Source organism: Limulus polyphemus, unplaced genomic scaffold, assembly GCF_000517525.1.
Source record: "Limulus polyphemus unplaced genomic scaffold, Limulus_polyphemus-2.1.2 Scaffold2409, whole genome shotgun sequence".
Taxonomy (NCBI): Eukaryota; Metazoa; Arthropoda; class Merostomata; order Xiphosura; family Limulidae; genus Limulus; species Limulus polyphemus.
In genome coordinates this window covers 8910-29869 of record NW_013668019.1, presented here as the reverse complement: position 1 = coordinate 29869, position 20960 = coordinate 8910, and the positions used below count along the sequence as shown (strand labels likewise).

Below are 20960 nucleotides of genomic sequence, written 5' to 3'. Positions count from 1 at the left end.
ATGACAAATAAAATGTGTAAGACAGAGGTCCTGGAGAGATGACTGAGAAAGGTGAATGCCAGAAAGTAAGGCAACCATACAAAGTACATCCCAGAAATAAAAAAATCAAGTTAACTAAGACAAAAAGGAAGAAAATCAAGGGCAAATTAGAAAATAGATATGTGCAAATTGACACAGTAAAGCTCACAGGGTCATGATGTAAAGCTTTTAAATGAAGTTGAAACATGAAAAGTAGTGAAGAAGTTGAGTAAGTAACATATGAGCCTGAGATTCTGTAAAAAATAACTGGAGAAAGAGAAAACAAAAGACACATACCTGTATCCAAGCAATGAAGGATTAAGGTAAGACTACCTGTTCCATGTTGGGAAGAAGGAACTAGAAGCAAATGCAGTAGAAATAAAAGAGGCAAAACCCATCACAAGATAGGTGGAGCTGGTTTAACTGAAGTAAAAGAAACAGGAGGTCAAGAATCTTGATTCAAGATCAGAATTGAACCAACCACCTGGTTTATTGCAAGTGGACAAGGTAAAAGCTATTTGCTGTGTGAAGAGGTGAGTAGTATTTCTAAAATTACACAGTGAGTTGTTGAGTAAAGAATTTTTAGTGACTATTATTTAAAAAGCATTTTTAAAAAGAACAATCTAATAGGTGCAGCTATTTAGATAAAATTTGCAAAATGTATTTAAAGTTTTCTGATTGAAAGTTCATTGACAAAGGTAAACTGCTCAAACAACACAAACATATGTTTAGACTTATAATAGTGTAAAAATGCTTTATTCCATTAGAATATGTTATAATTATACTATACTGACTGAAACATGCTTATTTTGCATGTGTACAACGTGAAATGTAAACCAAAGTATTGTACCTTGACTCTCTAGTAGGCAATAGTTCATAGTCTTCTGGAATAACTTTTTTACACTTGGGACATTGAGGAATTGAATGTAATTGTAACCAATTCAAAATGCAATTTTGACAGTTCACATCATCACAAGGCAACACTACAGGATCTTTTGGTGGTTCTAGGCACAATGAACACTGGTCTACTCCTCCACTGAAAAAGTTTTCAATGTTATATTTTCTATAAAATAAAATTACAATGCCTTCTTTTTTGTTACTCAGTCTATTCAACATAACTTTAAGTTGTTTAATATTTTAAACACTTGTAAATTGGACATCTCTGTAAACTTACAACCAACGAAAGTTGTCATAAATCTTGATAAAACACAAAACAAAATATTCAATAAGTAAATAATCATTTCTATAATTGGCATCATAGGCCAGAAGAAAAGCTTCTTCTGGAATGTGATAAAAGAACTAAATACAGGTTACAAATTACTGTTACATAAAGATAATTTATCATTAGCACACATGATATATATGTTACAAACGCTATGCCTAGGTTAGAACTTGGTGAAAACATCACATACAGACTTCTAACATAATAACATGAAATATTTTAATGAATTAAAAAAAATGGAGCAAACTTTCAAATTATATAAATGATACATGAGCTTTGAAAACCAGTTGTAAAAAAAATGTGCTTCTGGGAAGCATGATCTAAAACAGAGAAAAAATGTTGCATTTTTATTTAACATGAATGTTTATGTGTTATATATATATATGTAAAGTTAAACATTGTTTTGAAAGCTTTTAATGGTGTGGCAGAAACATTTTGCTAGATTAGCTGTTAAAGTTACAGAAGCAACCAAAACACTAAAAACTTTTTCAATGCTCTCCATTCTCCAGTACTTGATGCTAAGTTATGTAAAGACAATGATTTCAAAAGGATGCTTGATACCTAAAAAACCCCTTAAGAAATTTTCAATACTTCTTCAAATTAAAAATATTTTTCTCTGCAATGCATTCATCCCTTTAACATGCAATGATGAGTTAGCTATCAGAACTTGTAAAATTCAGAAATGATACTTAAACACATCTGTAATTAATGTTTTTTATCTTTCAGAATTGACTGTAATGTATATATCTTATAACTTGATAACAGTTATGTTAAACATATGCTCTACAAAAGGCCCCTTGTTGTCCCTTAAATGTTATGTAATATTTTTACAACACTGAACACAGATGTTTGCTGTTGAGTGTCTTACATAGTACTTCATAAAGATATGCAATGCAGGCCTGGTCAACACAATAACACCAACAGGTCTACTTTTATTCATTTTTCAGACATTAAGAAAAAAAATTAATTCTTTATTATGAACCTTTAAAATGAGTATTTTTTTTAAAGGTGATATTATATTTTATATAAGTTTTTGTATGTCATGTGAAAGGTTCAGTCATTACATTACAAAGTTACTGTACAACATAATCTTTACTTAGCTTACAATATTGAAGTAAAAAATAATTATAAGAACTAAGAAAGAATAGTTTGACTGTTTCATAATACTTATTGGGTATTTCTGTGACTATTTGAGAAGAAACTCTTCTATCTGACTCATCTGATGAATCAAAAATATGATAGAACAGTGGAGATGGGTAACAAGTTACACTTACAACTTCTACTATTGCTAAACATACACACACACTTTAACAACAACTACATGAGTCAAAAAATAAACAGCCTTCTTACCAACCAACACATTTAAATTTAAGATTGTATATTTGAACACTTCAGTTTTGTGGTACAAGAAATAAAGTGAATGTTTTAAACCATTGACAAATCATACTGTTATTAAATAATCACCACAGTTAATTGGAGAAAGATGGTTTATCCCATTGCAATTATTGAATTCTTATGATAAAGTATGCATGCCATATCAAGTCTAACAGCCTATCCCTGTCTATAGACTAATCTATTATGTACCTTGCTTAATTTGTTTTCATGTAGAGAAATCTGCAGTAGTAATTGAACTCAAAAGTATTCTAACTTACTAAGTATCCCCAAAAATGTAAAGGCTATTATGTTATCTCAAAGTAATAACAATGCCTGCAACTTAGCATAGCATTGTTGAAAAAGTAAGTACATTGGAGTACAAAGTATTAAAGTAATAACAACCAAACCTTCAAAATAACAGAACTTTTTCTTTAAGTATTTTGTCCTGTATTTTTCATCAATAAAGATGAAACCAATAAGTTTATCTATCTATTTGTTAATTCCTTTTCTTCACCAAAAAGTGAATTTCATCAGTGAAAAAAAGATTAAGTGGAGGTCTAATCTTCTCTTTAATTCACTACTCCTGCTGCCTGTTAAAACTGCTTAGATATTAAAGGCTATTTCCTATTACAGAGATTCTGGGTTTTAAAAAGAGTTAAGAACAATCATAGAAAAGGCACTTTAAAATCCTACATAATATACTGAAAACAAAATGATTCACGTGGACCACAAGAAACATGCACAGATAAAAAATGTTATCAATGGAAATATTAAAAACTTTTATATTTCATTGTAGACGGTGTGCACCTTTTATGACCAAACAATTTAATTTTGTCAAAATAATAACAGGTAGTCAATTTATGAGAAGAACTATAACAGTCAAAACTACAGCTTGCTACATGAAATATTGGTAAACATCAGCAAGTTAAAAGCATACGCTACTGTAAAAGATTAATCCTCAGTTTGCATGCATGCAATGAGGTATGGTTTTAGAACTGTTTTAACTATTGTTCATTGTGTAATATTGCAAGTTTAGTCTTTAAGTTAAAACATAATGATTGATGTTCAAAAAATAAGTAGCTTTATTTATAAAAGCAGGAAATACAATAAATCTTTAGTTTATTGAGCCACAGGAAACTCGTAATACTTGGAAAGGATGCTGTAACTGTAATATTACTTGACAACAATGTCACTAAATGACAAAAATTGATTCTACTCTATTTCCACTGTGATTCTATATACAACGTTGTCCATAGAGACAACATACAGCTTGAGATTGGCCATCTGAACACAACAGACGAGATATATTCTACTTTATTGTACTTGCCACACCAAGTGACTTTTTTTCTTTTTATGTTCCGTTCTAGTTAGTATTCTACAAAATCCAAAATTGGTGAGTAATGTTACTATTTGTTACTACTACTCAAACAGGCCCTTGATGCCTATGCTCCAATATTTAGGAATATGGGTTAAGCTCCAGAAATGTTTGAGCTTATATTTTGCAAACCTTTTTAAAACTATAATGGTAAAATAGCCTATGTGGGTGAAATAATAACAATCTAATATTTTTTCATCAATTTAATTTTAAAATGAAAACCAAATTATTGAGTATTCTGAAATGTGAGAGCCCTGTGAGCAATCCATATATCTTGCAAATGCCCATTACAGACATAATCAGTTTGCGTGAAGCATGCTTTTGCTGTTACCTGGGTCCTAATTTGAATGGCCTGCCATACGATGGAGTCAGTAATTTATCTGGTAAATTAACTTGGGTATGGCCCCAAATGAAAGAGCAATAACCAAGCACTGCTCATTATCTTAAAACTTGCCATTCATGATGACCTACAAGATATTACAGCATGTTGCGATTGCTTGTCAATGATGAAGGATCTCATTAATATCATCAGGGAGTGGCCAGAGCATATGTCAAAAATCAGACTCTAGGTTGAAAAGGAACCTTCTTTATGTTTTCACTGTGTCCAACAACGTGGACACTGAGAAAACCATGTTGAACTTTCTGGATGAACCTAGCAACTCTTCTGATGAATTTGGTTCAAAATGCATCAGATTCTCAAAGCAAATGAAGTTTCTCTCAACCTACTTTTCATTAACACTTGTTGTAAAAGCCATGGTGTTGTTTACAAACCTTAGAGCTGGGACAATTTTTTTTTAGTAGCTAGATAAATGTACTTATTGGCTGACTAGCCAGATAACCACTATTGATACAGCTGGTTAGCTTGCTGGCCGACTGAACCACAAGTTGGAAAATAATACACAGCATATTATAATTACTGTATTAGATAGGCTCACTGCATATAGGTTTAATATGGTTTCTCCTCCTTTCTAAATATTAACCATAAAATTTACAAGATGAAATAATTATTAAAATAAATGTACTGCTTATGCAAAGTTTAAAAATACTAAGGAGGGTAAGGATAATTCATTCATTCAGTTGTTTGTTGATTTGAAAAATAATCCTAGAATCTCAAAACATATTATTACAGTTGCTGTTACAGATCCACCCTGATAAAAGTGGGTTGCTCAAGCACAAGATTAATTTAAAATTGTCTAGTACAAAGCATATCATGTTGACTCTATATGGTCCCAGGGAAGAACATATCCCATTCAAAATGAGATATGCAGAACTAAACAGGCACTAAAGAGGGACACTCCCTGAACTTAGTGAAAGATACACTTTTGCCATACAAGGGTTGTTGTTCCCAGAAGTGCAGTGCAATTTGTTTGTTTGCAGTTATTGTCATATAGCCATGAATTTCATTTAGAAGATTATCTGTAAACTTGTTCTTCAGTATATGGCTTGGCTTAATTTAACATTTCCAGTCTGAACTTCTCCAATTCTGACTCATCATAATCACTCACTTCAGCTTGATCTTCCAAGTTCTCTTCACGTGGACCCAAAGAATAAAAAATTTGCTCAGCAAGTGGTGATGTCTGCAGATTATAATGTGCCCCTCTCAGCAATGCTTCATGCTCACCGGGTGACAATACCACATTTCAAGTAAATGAATTGATCGAAACTACAAGTTTGACTAATTTGTTTATTGGAATTCTCTTATCCATGAACTTCAGAAGTAGTTCTTGTAGTTTCTTAACTGTGCCTGCATCAATCACAAGTTGTTTTTCATTTTCTGTTATCAGTGGCACAGATGTCAGATTTGGCAAATTGTGACAGGCAGCCTTGTTAAACTTTTGAATGGTTACAATAATATCTTCATGCTGAAAGGAGGTCAAGATCATCTTTATCCAAGCACACGCCATATCTCCCTAACCTTTTCAAAACTTCATGCTTTAGCTTTCAACAATGTTTAACAGGCTATTCCATCTTGTTGGCAATGCATCCTTCAATGACTGGTGACAGTAGTCACTTTTGTCCAGAGTTTCTGATATTTATTTTACACTTTGATGATTAGTTTTATCCAGATTGAGCTTTTTTTTAGAGTTAAGATAACTTTCAAACAATTCAGCATCTTCCAATTCCTTCAAGTAGTTTTCAATCATGTACCTATTGAAATGTAGAGTTGTAATCATTTCCTTGCATTTGCTTATTAACTCTAGCAATTTCTGCATAGAATCAGCCATCAGCAGCAGATACATTCCATGAGTAATACAAGTAATTCTTTCATGTTCCAAGATGGATGACAGTAGCTTCATGTTAGCCATACCATCTGTTGTATCAAACATAATTGTGTGTTTTGGAGATTGTTATGGCACAAAATCTTTAACAAAGTGGTTTAAATAACTGAGACTTCTAACTTTCCACTGAATTAATAGTAAGTGTAACAATCTTGAATTGCCAATCATGGACATCATTTGTCCATATAGCAAAATATGGCAAACAGTTGTATTGGTTGGTCCACCCATCCATTATCAGTGTGACTGCAACAGTATCTTTCAGAATATCAAAAATGTTAGCCTTCAGAGTTGTATGTACATCAGCTAGGGCTCTTCTGGACACAGTTTTCCAGAATGGAAGCAGCTTAAACTGTACTTTTTTTGACAAAACAGGCAAAAGTCGCTCTATCCACAACACTGAATGACATCAGTTCCAAACAAATTATAACAGCCAAATCCCTGTTGAATTCATATTGAGACTGAGCTGGCTTCATTTTTCATTGAAGATTAGAACCATTTCATGCAGGGATTTTCCATGTTTGGCAGTAGCATGTTTCAGATTGTTATCAGGTTCTGTTGATGGGCTTGTTTTGTACACATTTTGCATACTGCCAAATTCAGCAGCTAGTTGCTCTTCATGGCAATACCTCTAGTAAAGGACTTCTGATATGTTGACATATATGCCATTTTTATCTTCAGTCAAATGGCTCATAAATGAAGGGCTTTAGAAGACTGGCCTTTTTTACCCATTTCTTTTTTGCACCCAAGAGAAATTATGCTCCTTGTATGACTATCAAGGAACCAAAACACACTTTCTTGTTTTCTCTTAGCTGTCAAAATATCTACAACAAATCACAAACATTATCATAAATTTGTAAGTCACAAATTGCATTGCAGTAGCTATATATGGGAACAGTGTCAGGATAATTAATGCTTGCAAAGTTGCAATAGGTTACAGGTTTTCCTTAGAAAGTTTCAAATTTGCTGTAAAATTGAAGAATATAACTGATGTAGCAAGTGGATAAAAACAGGTTATTTATTCCATAACTGAAGCTTTACAAGATGATATTGACATACAAATATCAATGTTTCACTTAAAATTTGAAAAGTAAAAAATTCTCAGCTTAAATAGCTGAGCGAAGTGAAACAATTTCTGAAAGAAAATGAAGGTCTGAAGGACTCTTGTCCAAAGTTGTGATTCTGTTGAAATTATCCTACACAATTCCAGCAATAACATGCAATGCTGAGTAATCATTTAATTGCCCACAAAACTATCTGCAAATTATGTGGCAGTTCTGTACATTCAAAAGACTCTTACTGCTGAAATGGACATTGAAAAAATTCTGGACGACTTCATTTCAAGAGCTGATCATCATCAGAAAGTGTTTGCTGTCTCCTAAGTGGTTAGTGCTAATTTTTCATATTTTTATTCGACCAGGATAAGTGCTTTATTAGTCCTGATTTAAGTGTTTTCACTTTCTTTTGGTAAGCTGGTTTATTTTAGTGAGGCTCAACTGGGTCAAAGAACATGCTGTCTGAACTGAAGCAATGTGGAACAAAGTGATGTTCTCAGACGAATCAAAGATTAACCTGCATGGGTTTGATAGGAAGCACTTTAGTACGAAGTTGATGTGAAGAATAGTTTCTATCAGCATGTTTGAATACAACTGTGAAGCATCCACAGAGTCAGGTGATATGGGGATGCATCTCTGGCTAGGGCATAGGATACCTGCATTTTGTGAAAGGTACTGTTAATGCCAACAAGTATATCAAGATCCCTAAGTCCTGATGAAAGCGAACAATTTGAGATCACTTTATTGGAGCTGACTAGTGCATATTCTAAGATGACTCTGGTACATGCCACAGAGCAAAATTGTTGGTAATATTCATGCACTACATGGAGTAGACATGAAATAATGAGAAAATTTCACTCTATGTGTACTGAAATTCGCTTCAGGTGAAGGATGGTCTTTGATGGGATAAGATCAAGACACTACACTGGCCAGGCAACAGCCAAGATCTCAACCCTATCAAAATCTACTGGAAAATAATTGGTAACAATGTGCATGAGAAGAAACAAAGAAGCACCTTGTAATTGCAGAAAGCCCCACCACATGTATCATCATGAACTCACCCCTGCCTACATTCAGTCCCTTGTACACTCTATGCCATAGCAGCGTCAAGCAGCTATCAAGACCAGGGAAGAGGATGTATATCTTGAAATCTCATTGTTTTTTTCTTTCATTCAAAGAATATTTTTGTATTTCCTAAGTATTTGTTGATCATTTGCTCTAATCGATTTGTCACAGTTTGTTTGTTGATCCTCTCACCATTATACTGTGCATGTAACAAGGTTTTAGTGAGTTATATTCAAAATTTAATTAAACTATTTTTTATTTATATTATACCAACTAGTATAATATAAAATTGTAGCCAATAATCCATAGTACATAAGTTTTAAGTTCTTAATTTTATAAGGCAATATTAAAAAAATCCTGAATTTCACCTAGTGTGAGAAATTTTATTTTATTTCTAGGTATCTCCTCTTCTCTAATTTATTCATCCCCCTCTAATATGTCCAATATTTAACGTGAATTAGTCACTATAATATCATCATTGCTCAAACAAAGCATAATTTTTCATAGCCTTCAATCATGTTTAGTTACAGAGCCATCAAATAGAAAAATTAGACCTCTCTTGTCACATCCTTTCTTTCAGGATTTGTTAATAATTATCTCGTGTTTAATACTATACTATTTATAACCAACAGAAAGCCAAGGTTTTCATCTATCAAGTGATGTATTATATTACTTTGTTTTTGAACAGAGAATTTCAGTTCCTCTTTTAGTATAAGCTTCATTCTTACAAGAAACAAATCGACCAGCTTAGATGAATTTGTTACAGCTCTTGTTGCATAGTTACAAAGCCAGAAGAATTGTGAGAGTTATGGGACATTGTCTGCTTTTTGCATGTTATTATTCTATGTTCTTTAGTGCATTATTAAATAAAATTAGTTAGTACACTACTACCATTAGTATAATAAAAGTAGGGTTAAGTGTCATCAACAGTTGACAGCAAAAAAAAAGAAAAAAAAAGAAGGTCCAGGTAAGTACCTTATTTCTTGTTTTTCATGTGTATTCTTTAGTTATTATTATTATAAAATTAACTAAAATGTAAAAATAGGAATCTCTTTCAGTTAGATAAGGTTAGTTCAGTTAAAATAAATAGCTCGTGGGTAATGTAATTCTACAGCATAACTTGAGCCCCACATTTCCCAAGTGACTTACAACTTATAATGGCATGAATAGTAGTTAGATGCAATTCAAAGGGCAATAAAACAATAACACTTGAATATAAATAGAGGCAACATAAATAGAGCCAGATCCCTTGGCTGTGGTATCGTTTAATGCTATTTAGGATAAACAAATGTAGTTTCATGTTACAATTTGAAGTCATTCTAGAAAGAAAAAAATGGTAATATAGATTTATTTCGATTTTTTTTTTGGTGGTTACAAGTTTGGTCAAATTGATCAATCTTGTATAGAGTTATGGTAGAGAAAATAACAGATAGAAATATAGAGTTTTACTGAAAAAAATACATTGAAAATGTACTTAGGAGGTTTTAGAGATTATGCAAATGAAGTTTGAGGTTTTTGAGATGAAGAAAAGTAAATTTAATCTTAACATGAAAATCACTTTGCACCCAAATTAGTCAAATTTAGTCTATTAAAATACTACACTAAAAAATCTTATTTTTTGTATGTAAAAGACTTGTAATGTTTACTGAAAGTCTGTGATATTTTGTGAAGATATACATGCTATATTAAAAGTTAGTGGTATCAGAAACATAGCAACTTTAAGCTAGTATAAAGTGGTCACATGATTAGTCAATTCAACCGAGCTCATGTAAAGAGAGTTAATAAAGATGTATAAATGTGTTTGGATGACTGAAATATAAGTCACCTTTCACCACACAATCTCCAAAACCATTTTACACTAGTTCTGACACTTCTACAATGCATAATCTTATAAAAAATTACAGCAACCAAGAAAAGTGTGTTTGTTTATTTGTTTGTTATGGATTTCATGCAAAGCTACACGAGGACTATCTGTGCTAGCCATCTTTAATTTAGCAGTGTAAGACTAGAGGGAAGGTAGATAGTCATCATCACTGTCACATTATAACACCCCCACGGTTGAAAGGGCGAGTATGTTTGATGTGATGGGGAATCGAACCCGCGACCCACATATTGCGAGTCAAGCACCCTAACCACCTGGCCATGTTGGGCCACAGAAAAGTGTGAAAAAAATTGGGTGGTGCAATATTATTATTATTCCACCATTTATATGGAAAGTGAAAAAAAAAACCTGCTGCATATATGTCTGTTACAGACCACCTACATCAGCTGCAGTATAGATTTTCCAGTCCTTTTCAGATCAACATTTGGTAATGGTCATTAGATCAAAATTTACACTGCAATTTAAAGCTTAAAACTAATTTATTTTTCATCAAATTCAGCTTAAAAACTTCAAACAATACTTTGTACAGAAATATTCCATAATACAAAAATAATCATAAAAATTCACAGGAAATAACGAATATGCATACCTTGTTTTGAAGGATAATTTTGTTTATCAATTCATAAGAACTCTCAAAACCTGATCACCATATAAGCAGGCACCAATTTTAATATTTTGGAAATATTAATCTGAATGGTTCTTTACAGGTTAAAACAAACTTTAAAGTAAATAAAGTAAGTCAAACCTAAAAACCCCCTGACTCATAATTTTTGAGATCTTTCCATCATTTTTCAGATTTAGATTCTGTGAAGGTCAAAGGCCAACACACAAAATTTCATATTACTTTGTCCAGAATTATAATAGTAATAATAATAATAAAAAGAGTTTAAAAGCAAAATATATACAGATGCATGCTTACACAAAAAATTATTATGAAGATACTGTATAAATATACAGCACCATGATATCAAAATTACAGGCTAGAAAAGTGTCAATAACAAAAAAACTACTATAAAAAACAAATGTCTTTAAGACTGCACACAATTTTATTTATCAAATAATATTAATTTCCTGAAGTTGAACCAAATTTTCTTAAGTTTAGATAAACTACAAAAGTAAATGTAATTGCTTACCTTAGATGAATTTTTGCAACATTTACATTAAGATTTTGTAGTATCATTCTTAGAACTTTAAAGGATTCAGCACTTTTCATATTGATGTTTTCCCGAAAGCCCTTGAAGAATGAGAAAAATCATCATTTATTCCCTGTTAATTTATAATATATGATAAAAGATGTACAAAATTTACATAAAACAATGATGTGAAATATCAAATACTACTTTTATTTTATGGTTTTGTTTACCATTCATTTATTATTCCTTCTATCATTTAGTTCAACTATAAACTAGAGCAAATTATTTTTGAGTATGTATGTATTGTGAAACTAACACAAGCTTTCCCAAGTGATGATGCACAGATATTAATGTTCTGAAATATTATGTATGTTTATGGTAAAAGCTAGTCACAAGAGATGTAACCTCATGGTCTAGCCACTAAATAAAAAGTTTTCCTTGATCTTAAAAGCAAGTTAGTTCATGAGGTATAGTTAGAAAGTATCACTACTAATTATTGCTCAGTATTGTTCTGGATAATGAGAAGTACTTTAATTTTGAAACACTGTGTTATTATTCGCTAAATTAAGTTTTTTTTATTTTTCTGGTTCTTTTTCCTCATTCATTTGATACTTACTGAAATTAATCACATTGAGATTTATCTTGTATTGTTTATTAAATGTTTGAAAATGCTTTGTCTGGATTTCTGTTGTTGTATATAATAAATTGTTTTTTGTTTGACCCTGGTTGTAGCAACATTTAATTAGTCCGTCACAATGTTATTTTTGATTTCATAAGCTTACATATCAACAGAAGTGTGATTTACATAGTGATGATTAAATGTCATAGTTCTTTCAAAAAGGCTGAAACCAGGAAAAAAAGGTAAATATGCACTGACCTTCCAGAAGAGCTTAAGTTTCTTGCCAATTTCTTTCTTCTCTTTACTTTCTGTAGCTGTTAGGTATACATTCTCAATAAAAAGTCCCACCAAAGAAATTTTCTGCCAAAGTGGTCTGAAAGGTAAACAACACTCAAACTAAGGAATTATCAATCATAGAAAAATTATTTATTATTGTAAGTTTATTTCTACACACTGGATTCAACAAATCATATCCTTTTAAACTTGTATTTAACAAAAAAATTTAAATTCTCTGCTTGATGTACATAGTTTTTTAAATGGTTATTCCATGTTTGGCTAAGGCATTTTTAAAATACTTTTTTGTTGTGGGGTTACTGTGAGGAGTCATCCACCATCATTTTAAAAATGGAAAAACAGTTATAAATTGATGAGCTATGGGAAATAAGCAGCTTTAAACTGAAGCTTACTGCAACACTATTTTCTTTCCTTGTCTGAAAGTCTAATCCATCTTTTTGTTGTTATCAATTTGTCATATTTTAAACCACAGGTATGAATGAAGTGTGAGGTACACACAAATGGATCAGTGAAATATGTATATATATTTTTTCAACGTAATTTTTGACATAAGCATTTTTCTAAAGTTTATCTTACAGCTAACCAACATTAAATTAGGAGCTTTTAAAATTTTTTTGAATTAAATGGTCTGTGAATATAAATTTTTCAACAACCTAATTTCAGTCCAGGACCAACTATTTTATTCTTATCACCTATTCTCCATAACTCTAAGGTTTTGGTTTTCATCTCTGGTATTCTAGCATCTGTTATTTTCCACTGTATTTTGTCACATCCTCTACATTTGTTGAAAAAAACCAACGAGAGCTGGCTAGTGGAATACTTAGGTAAACAACTGAGACTTAAAGTGTTGGGTTAATTTTATTTCTAATGTTTTTCAAGTGTCCTCCTGTACCCCTAAGGGTACATCACAGGTTTGGAACCACTGGAACAACTTAAAGAAACTAAATTTAACAAAGAACAAAAGAAAGATATAAAAGTAACTAACAAAATTTAAATCAAAATAACAAGTATACCATGTGAATTATCATACATATATACAGATATTTACAGTGTCCCTTAGAGAGGTAACAGAAGATTATCAAGTTCTTTGTGGAGGTGTCAGATAATTCACCAATAACGTTGACTTGTTACTACATCAGATGTACCAAATATGGCTGGGATGGATTTCATTGACATTTACATAAGTGTCTGGTTATCATAATTTGTTTATTATAGGCTTGTGTTCGTTGGTGGAGAACAATATTGCTCTTGAGTTTGACAAAATTAAAAAGAAATTTCACAAGTTAAAAGATGGAAACACCAATAAGTGAGATGAACATGGGGAGAAAAGGGTAGAAAGTTGTGTAGAGAGGTGAGTAACTATCTGAAATACATTTCAGGTAAGGAAAAATGTTAGCTTTAGAACTCTCCACAACAAAGGGCAAAAATCCAACACTGAGAAGGTGTAGGAGCCAATGCAGATAAATAAATTACAAGATGAGCTTAACTTGAAACATAATATCTCAACCACTGGAGGGTAATCCAGTAAAGTAGTCCCTGGTGGATACAACTCCTCTCAATAACAACTTCCTTTTAAATACGACTTTTTTTCTATGCACAGAACAATTTTACCTTGATCTGACCTACCACAAAAGACTTCCTGACAGATGCGACATACAACCGTGATTTTTGAGTGGTAGGTTGAATAACAAACACTCTATAATGACTTTTCTTCATATCAGTAATGTAATTTACAGAAACACATGTATACAGTTTACACAGTATGGAACAAACATGTCACATGACCAGAGACTGTTTCATAGTTTAGTATATGTCTCTTGGTACCCTGGGGTGTTCAAGTCAAACCCCTTGGTACATATATGTAGGTATTTTGATTTAAAAACTTTCCGGTCCTGAAAGGTCAGACCAGTCAGAAGATGTTTGTCCTCACCCCACTTACGGAATTAAGGTTTATTCTTTTAGTGCATGTAGTAAATTTTGTGTTAGTGGCCTAGATGTTAAGTAACTTGATTATTATTTACATGAATGGGTGTGAAGCTTCTTAACTGGTGGGTTGTTAAGTGACAGACTTGACTAATCTGTGCGATAAGCATGGCGAATGAAATGCTTCAAGGCATCTGGGAAAGCTGCGAATGTCTCAAGCTGAGAACATGAAGTCACTGTGAAGAAGAAGGTTCAAAGTGCTGATATAGAAACGTCACATGGATGTCGATAGAGACCAAAGTTGTGACGCAAGCAACAACATAAATGAAACGTGGAAATTAACAGAATTTTTAGTCAACTTTAAATTGTTTTAATGCAACATATTACATTTTATGTTGTATTTGTTTTCAGAGAGGATTACCTTATTAGGTATTGGCTAGAGTCTATCAATAATTTAGTTCAAATATTTAATCTTATTTCTTTACTTGTTCTTTTATATTTGAAAAATGGTCCCTTTTCAGAGCTGGAATCAAAGGATCCAAGATTCAAGGTGAAATTTTGGTTTAGGGTGGGGCGTTTTGTTCAATTAAGATATGTAATTTCTGATGTTTGGTTCTTTGTTTAAAATTACAGTGTTTTGTATGGATATACTGTGGATTTTTTTTAGTAACAATGGTGGTAAATAAAAGTGTAGAATGATTTGTTTTTTTATTTCAGGGAACCTGGTTTCCATTATTCTTCTGGTTTCTCTATTATAGAATTCTGAACATTTATTGCATGTTATTTTATAAATTGATACTAAATTCATGCACTGAAAACTTCTTGATATAATAACTACCAGATTTGTGAATATTCAAAGTGATTCTGCTAAATGTGCAAAACAAACAACAATGGACGATTTTTTATGAAATACAATTTGTTTCAGTTTGTAATATTTTATATGAATGTAATAAAAATGTGATACGTGAATGTTTATGAAATATAAGTGATCGATGAATAAATCATTTTACATAAAACACACACAAAAAAAATTTTAAGTTATCTTTATTGAACTGTTATCCATCAATATTATTGTTACGACAGCTGGGGTCACGTGATGCTAGTAACACGTCATATTCTCGAAGGTTCCTGAAGTCTCGAGAGGTTACTAGATGTACGGTATTCTTGCATATAAGACTGCCAAGAACTGACAGCAACAAGGTAATGTGTAATTGAACTGCAGACAGAGAGAGACATATTGTTGAGTGAGCACATGAGACGTTCGTTGTGCATTATAGCGTTTGTTATAGCGTGACGGTGGAAATTAAGAGTATTTCAAAGTTGTATTCAGAAAGAATAAACCACTTTTATTTCAGAAAGGACTTGTATTGCTAAAGTTCTTCGGAAAGAGTTTTTACGAGAAATTAACTAACGACCAGAGACATAACATTATTATTATACAGTGTATCAGTATGCTACATTACCTGACTATCTATACAGTATATAAACCATTATGCTCAAACCCCTGGGAATAGCAACTAGCACAGCTTGAATTTGGTCGTCCATTAACTGGTTATTGATCCTTTGCATAATGACTTCCTGTCAGATGCAACTTTTTTATCATGGCAGGTAGGACGGTCATATCTAAGAGGGACTACTGTAGCATATCAGTTGGTAGGAAACTATCTCAAGCGGGAAATACTTTTTACCAAATAGAGGTTGTTGTGGAATATATACTGTCAAAATAACCTCTTGCATTGTGATAAAATGTTGTACAGGTGGGCAAAATCAAAATGGAAGATTTTTCAATTGCTTCATTATCTCACAGGAGGTTGGCTCAAAATGAGCATAAGTGTGGCTAGGTCAAGTAAGGCCATTACCTATTATATATACTTAATTATTAGGTGCAGGAAGAAAATATAACAGACCTGCATCCTCAGGAAAACATAAAACCCATCTGGCGCTGACCTAACCAAACCAACAGAAATGGCTTAGTTCACAGTATAGTGGCCTATGCTACATTTCCTGGTAACACCCTAGTCCTACTTCCTCTAGAGTAATCCGTCCACTCTGTTTCATATCAGTTAATTATACTGGCCCAGTTGAGAATTCTCCATATTTACTTCCCCAGCAGCTTGGGACCAGAGAAGAAAGAGCTTTACCTTACTCCTCTAAAAGGAACTCAAATGGAGGAGAATGCTGGAGAGAAGCATGGACCAAAAAGAAGCACCTAAAATTGAGAAAACTGTTCATTTTAAACCAAGAAATTGACTTAGGACACCAATTTCCCTTCTTCTTAGAAACAACAAAACATGCGAGTAACAGCCTAAAGTGGAGTGGTTCTATGAAATTCATAACGCGTACTGGTTAGGATGTTTATCACATATAATTTTATTATTGTTATTTTTATTTTTACCTCTGCCATGGAGGTTATGTTTTCAACCCTGTGTATGTGTTTGTTTGTGTTTTTGTCAGCAAGAATTCTTGAAAACAGCTAAATGAATTTAGGTGAAATTTGGTATACACTTGGACTATGACCCAACTTAGAAGTGATTAATTTTCTGGAGGGTCAAGGTCAAAAATAAAAAAAATCTGTCAACATGAGGATCAATTTTTCACACTAATTTTGCTCTATAACTCAGTCAAAGAAAATCTGAAATTTGATTTTCGATAAAACTTGGTGGACATATGTAGTTTAATAATATGCCTCATTGTCCTGCAAAAAATGGTCCATGTTTGTTCATAATGACGGACCTACAGACACATTTTCAGTATTTTTTGAGAACCGAATATGATCAATGCTGCATGGTGGAGGTATGCTCTCTACTGAGTACCCCTCTAGTTATAATTTTATAACTTTCTTAGCTTAATATATGGTTTTAGGACTAACCTATATCTCCTAAGCTTGCTGAATCTCATGAAATGGTAATGGCTTTACGGCCAAAAATATTGCTAACAGTAAGAGTACCCAACTTATAAAACAATGGATTCTAATCTTTGTAAACAAGAAAGGTACACATAATTAGCTATATTAATTTCTGGGTTTATTTTTTAGTTTCCCTCTACATAGGTAGCTTGCTCTGATTAGAAGTCATTATTAACTTTTATATATACATATATATATATATATATATACATATACACGCACACTGCCAAATGAACACAACGGATACTTATATTTAGTTTATCTTCTTTATTTATGTACAACTTATATTATACAATAAACCATATCCTATTAAAAGGCCAAAGCTTTTTAATAGATGTACTTAGTAAAAATAATAAAATATTTCAACATTTTTTTGTAATTAAAAATATTTCCAAAATAAAAAAGTACATTTTACTATGGAATTTGTGATATTAAAATTAAGGCAAACTACTTTTGTACATCAGACACCAAAGTTTTAAATTCAAATAATCTAACTTCATTCTTCATTACAAAATATATTTTCCAAATTTATTGTTTATTTACTCATTTTAATTCATTTGTTTATATGTCACTTCTACAAAAATTGTCTGCCTATTTTTTTAAGTAAAATTCTTTTAAATTAAGAATCAACTCAAACAAATAAACATGTCAGTGCTTTTAAACTTTTTAAATTATTCTTCTTTGTTGTTTTTAGTGTATATTTTGAGGTATTAAAAATTATTTTTCCTGCACCCCTTTATTTATAAAAAACATTTCTAAACACATTGGCAAATTTATGTTCCTTGTGCCTCTCACTTCCTTAATATAATTGGATTATGTGCTGCTGAGTCTTGCACTGAAGTCATACCTTTTTTGGAGTGATTCAGCAGTTGTATGTGTACTTCAGGTCATCCACATATTGCTGATCCATTTAAAAAAATTCTATTAGACCTAAGAGACCAGTCCTAAAACGACTTTCTAACACAAGATGGTCAGCATACGTAGATGCAATGAAGGCACTGTCAATTGGATACACACATATTCAAGAAGCTTTAAGAACACTTTCAGATGATCAACAACAGAATGCTAATTCATGCCATGAAGCTCGATCATTTTGAAGAAACTCTCTTACCTAGAAACTGTGGTCCTAACACGTTTAGAATTCAACACTCAAACGAATATATAGAACCAGCCAAGCCTTCTAGAAAGAAACTATATGATTAGGAATAGCTTTAAGATTATTAAAGGCCTTAATAGAATATTTTATTGAGTTTCATTGACTAATTTTCTAAGTATGAAAAATTTGTTTGAGAAAAGGTTATTTATAAAGATTACAGAGATGCTGCTGGACGTGAAAACAAGAGAAAATATCCCTTTGACGAAAACAAAATAACTGAAGCTGCACTGTCTGGCAAGGAAAAATTCTGAGTCCACACATTTCTCTTTCTTATTGACACTCTGTGTATTGCAGTGGATAAACGAACTGATTCCAATGCATATGTAAATAATCTTCTTGGATTCCTGATTAATTTTGAGAATATATTGGTGGAGGAGATAGAAAACACTTGTAATAGTTTGCAAGAAGCATAGTCAAAAGATTTAGAAGTATCATTTTATGGAGAGTTTAACAATTTTTACCATCTTGTTGAACAAATGAAGATAAATAAGTGCAATACAAAGAATATTTAAAATTTATAAACCATTCTTTTGAAGCATGACCAACTCTCAACTTTTCCAAATGTGGAAGTTGCAATGAAAATTTATTTAACCCGCATGATAACAAATCACTCAGGTGAAAGATCCTTCTCAAAACTGAAGCTCAGTAAAAATGAAAAGTGAAAAGGTATGCTGCATAAAAAGATTGAATCATTTGTCGCTGATGTCATTTGAACGTGATCTTATGCAAACAATTGAGTTTTCAGATGTTTTTGAACCCCCTTCTCTGATGAAAGACAGAAGAGTAAACATATGATTAGTTGTGTTTGATTTATTTATTGATCAAGATCTGTACTGTTTAATTTGTTTATTTAATTGCATTCAAAAATAAAAATTTTATGAACTAATAATTCTTATTAATGAAGTAAGGTGGGAATACGTTTTAGGTGCCATTTAAGTTTATAGCCCTGGGCCTCATAAGTACTTAATCCAGCACTGCGTGACACATACCAAGACTAATATGCTTGAGATAAGCACTTTCATTATCATTATGCAGTTATCAACCTTTTCTGTATAAAAATCAATTCTCAAATCACATGGAACATACTTTATGTAGAATCAATAAACATGAAGTAGATTACCTGCAGTCATCTAAAATTTTGTCTCTTCTTCTACCATACTTGTCTTTGGTTGACAAAATCTGTTCTACAACTGGTTTCACTTTCTGTATTTCTTTAAACCATTCTCCATGTTGTTCAGAAAGAAGATTCTTTTCAAAATGGTCATTTAGCAGCTCACAACACACTTGTAAAGACAAGGCATCTAAAACCTAGTTATAATCATAAGATAATATTTGTATAAACAAATGTTGATATAATTACATTTCTACAAGTAACTGTATTATAGAAAGAGTTATGATGAAGTTTGTGATCATCAATTCAAAATATATTTACTACTGCAATCAATTTATTTAAAATCAATATAACTGTAATTGAGTTAATAATGGTCATAATTTACAGCTCTAAGGTGTTCTAGCTGAAATCAATTGCATGTTGAGAATTCATGTACTATAAGCACCTATAATGTACAACATTTTTCACTAACAAAACAAAATTAACTTACTTTTAAATAACATATGTTTCATGAAAATAATAAGTACACCACATTTTTTGATAACATAAATTAAGGTATGTTGAACAATGCTACAAAATTATTTATTCATAGGCTTTGCATTTGATAAGCACATGGAAGGTTGTAAAGCACATCAATAGATTTGTGTCTGTACAAGTCTTATTCCTGATCAATATTAATCAGAAAATAAAGAAAACATGAATTATCAATTTAAATATATTGTTGCATCAGCGAGGTCACGTGACTAATGTCACGCCACGTTTCTAGAATTATCCTGTTCCTTCGTGAATGCCGTAGCATTTACTAGATATATGTTAGTCTGTTAGATATATAAGACGCTCACAACGTGACGGGACAACAATGTATGTAGGTAGTGAGTAATTGAACTGCAGTCAGAAAGTATTGTTGAAGTTAACGTTCGTTGTTATAGCGTTTGTTATAGAGCGACTGTTGAAAATAAGTGTATCGGTAAAGTTATATTCAGAAAGAAAAAACCACTTTTATTAAGTAAGGACTTGTGTTGCTAAAGTTTCGGCGGAATGAAGTTACGGAAAATCAACTAATGACTGGAGGCGTAACAAATTGGTGTCAGAAGCGGGATAAAAAAAAAATGGAAACGAGAGCGGCAAATCAGACTACAGCATAGCAGACTTGATGGCAGCAATACAAGAACAGCAAAAGAAACAAGAAGAACGAGAAGAGAAATTACAACAGTTGTTAGAGGAAAAAGAAAAGAAACAAGAAGAACGAGAAAAGAAACAAGAAGAGAGACAACAGCAGTGGCAAGAAAACCTGCAACAGTGGCAGCTCGAACAACGAAATAAACAAGAGAGATTACAGCAGTGGTTGGAGGAGAAAGAAAATAAACAAGAAGAGAAATTACAGCAGTTGTTAGAAGAGAATGAAAATAAACAAGAAGAACGAGAAAAGAAACAAGAAGAGAGACTACAGCAGAAGCAACTGGAACAAGAAAGGGAATAAGAAGTACAAATGGAAAACATTGGTAAATTTAAAAGCGAATTAGATACGTTAAAGAACGATCTATTGTCTTTT

General features: G+C 32.0%; 1 protein-coding gene across 4 annotated transcripts in view; it reads right to left on the bottom strand.

Annotated features, from left to right (window-relative positions):
* Positions 1–20960, bottom strand: part of LOC106466878 (E3 ubiquitin-protein ligase rnf213-alpha-like) — a 94617-nt gene that overhangs the window by 65304 nt on the left and 8353 nt on the right. For all 4 annotated transcript variants that reach the window (XM_022394946.1, XM_022394945.1, XM_022394948.1 and 1 more), the window contains exons 4-7: positions 19418–19605; positions 12278–12392; positions 11401–11501; positions 869–1054 (exon numbers count right to left, since the gene is read on the bottom strand). In XM_022394946.1, the coding sequence (XP_022250654.1) occupies positions 869–1054; positions 11401–11501; positions 12278–12392; positions 19418–19605 (590 nt within the window). The remainder of the gene's footprint in view (positions 1–868; positions 1055–11400; positions 11502–12277; positions 12393–19417; positions 19606–20960) is intronic.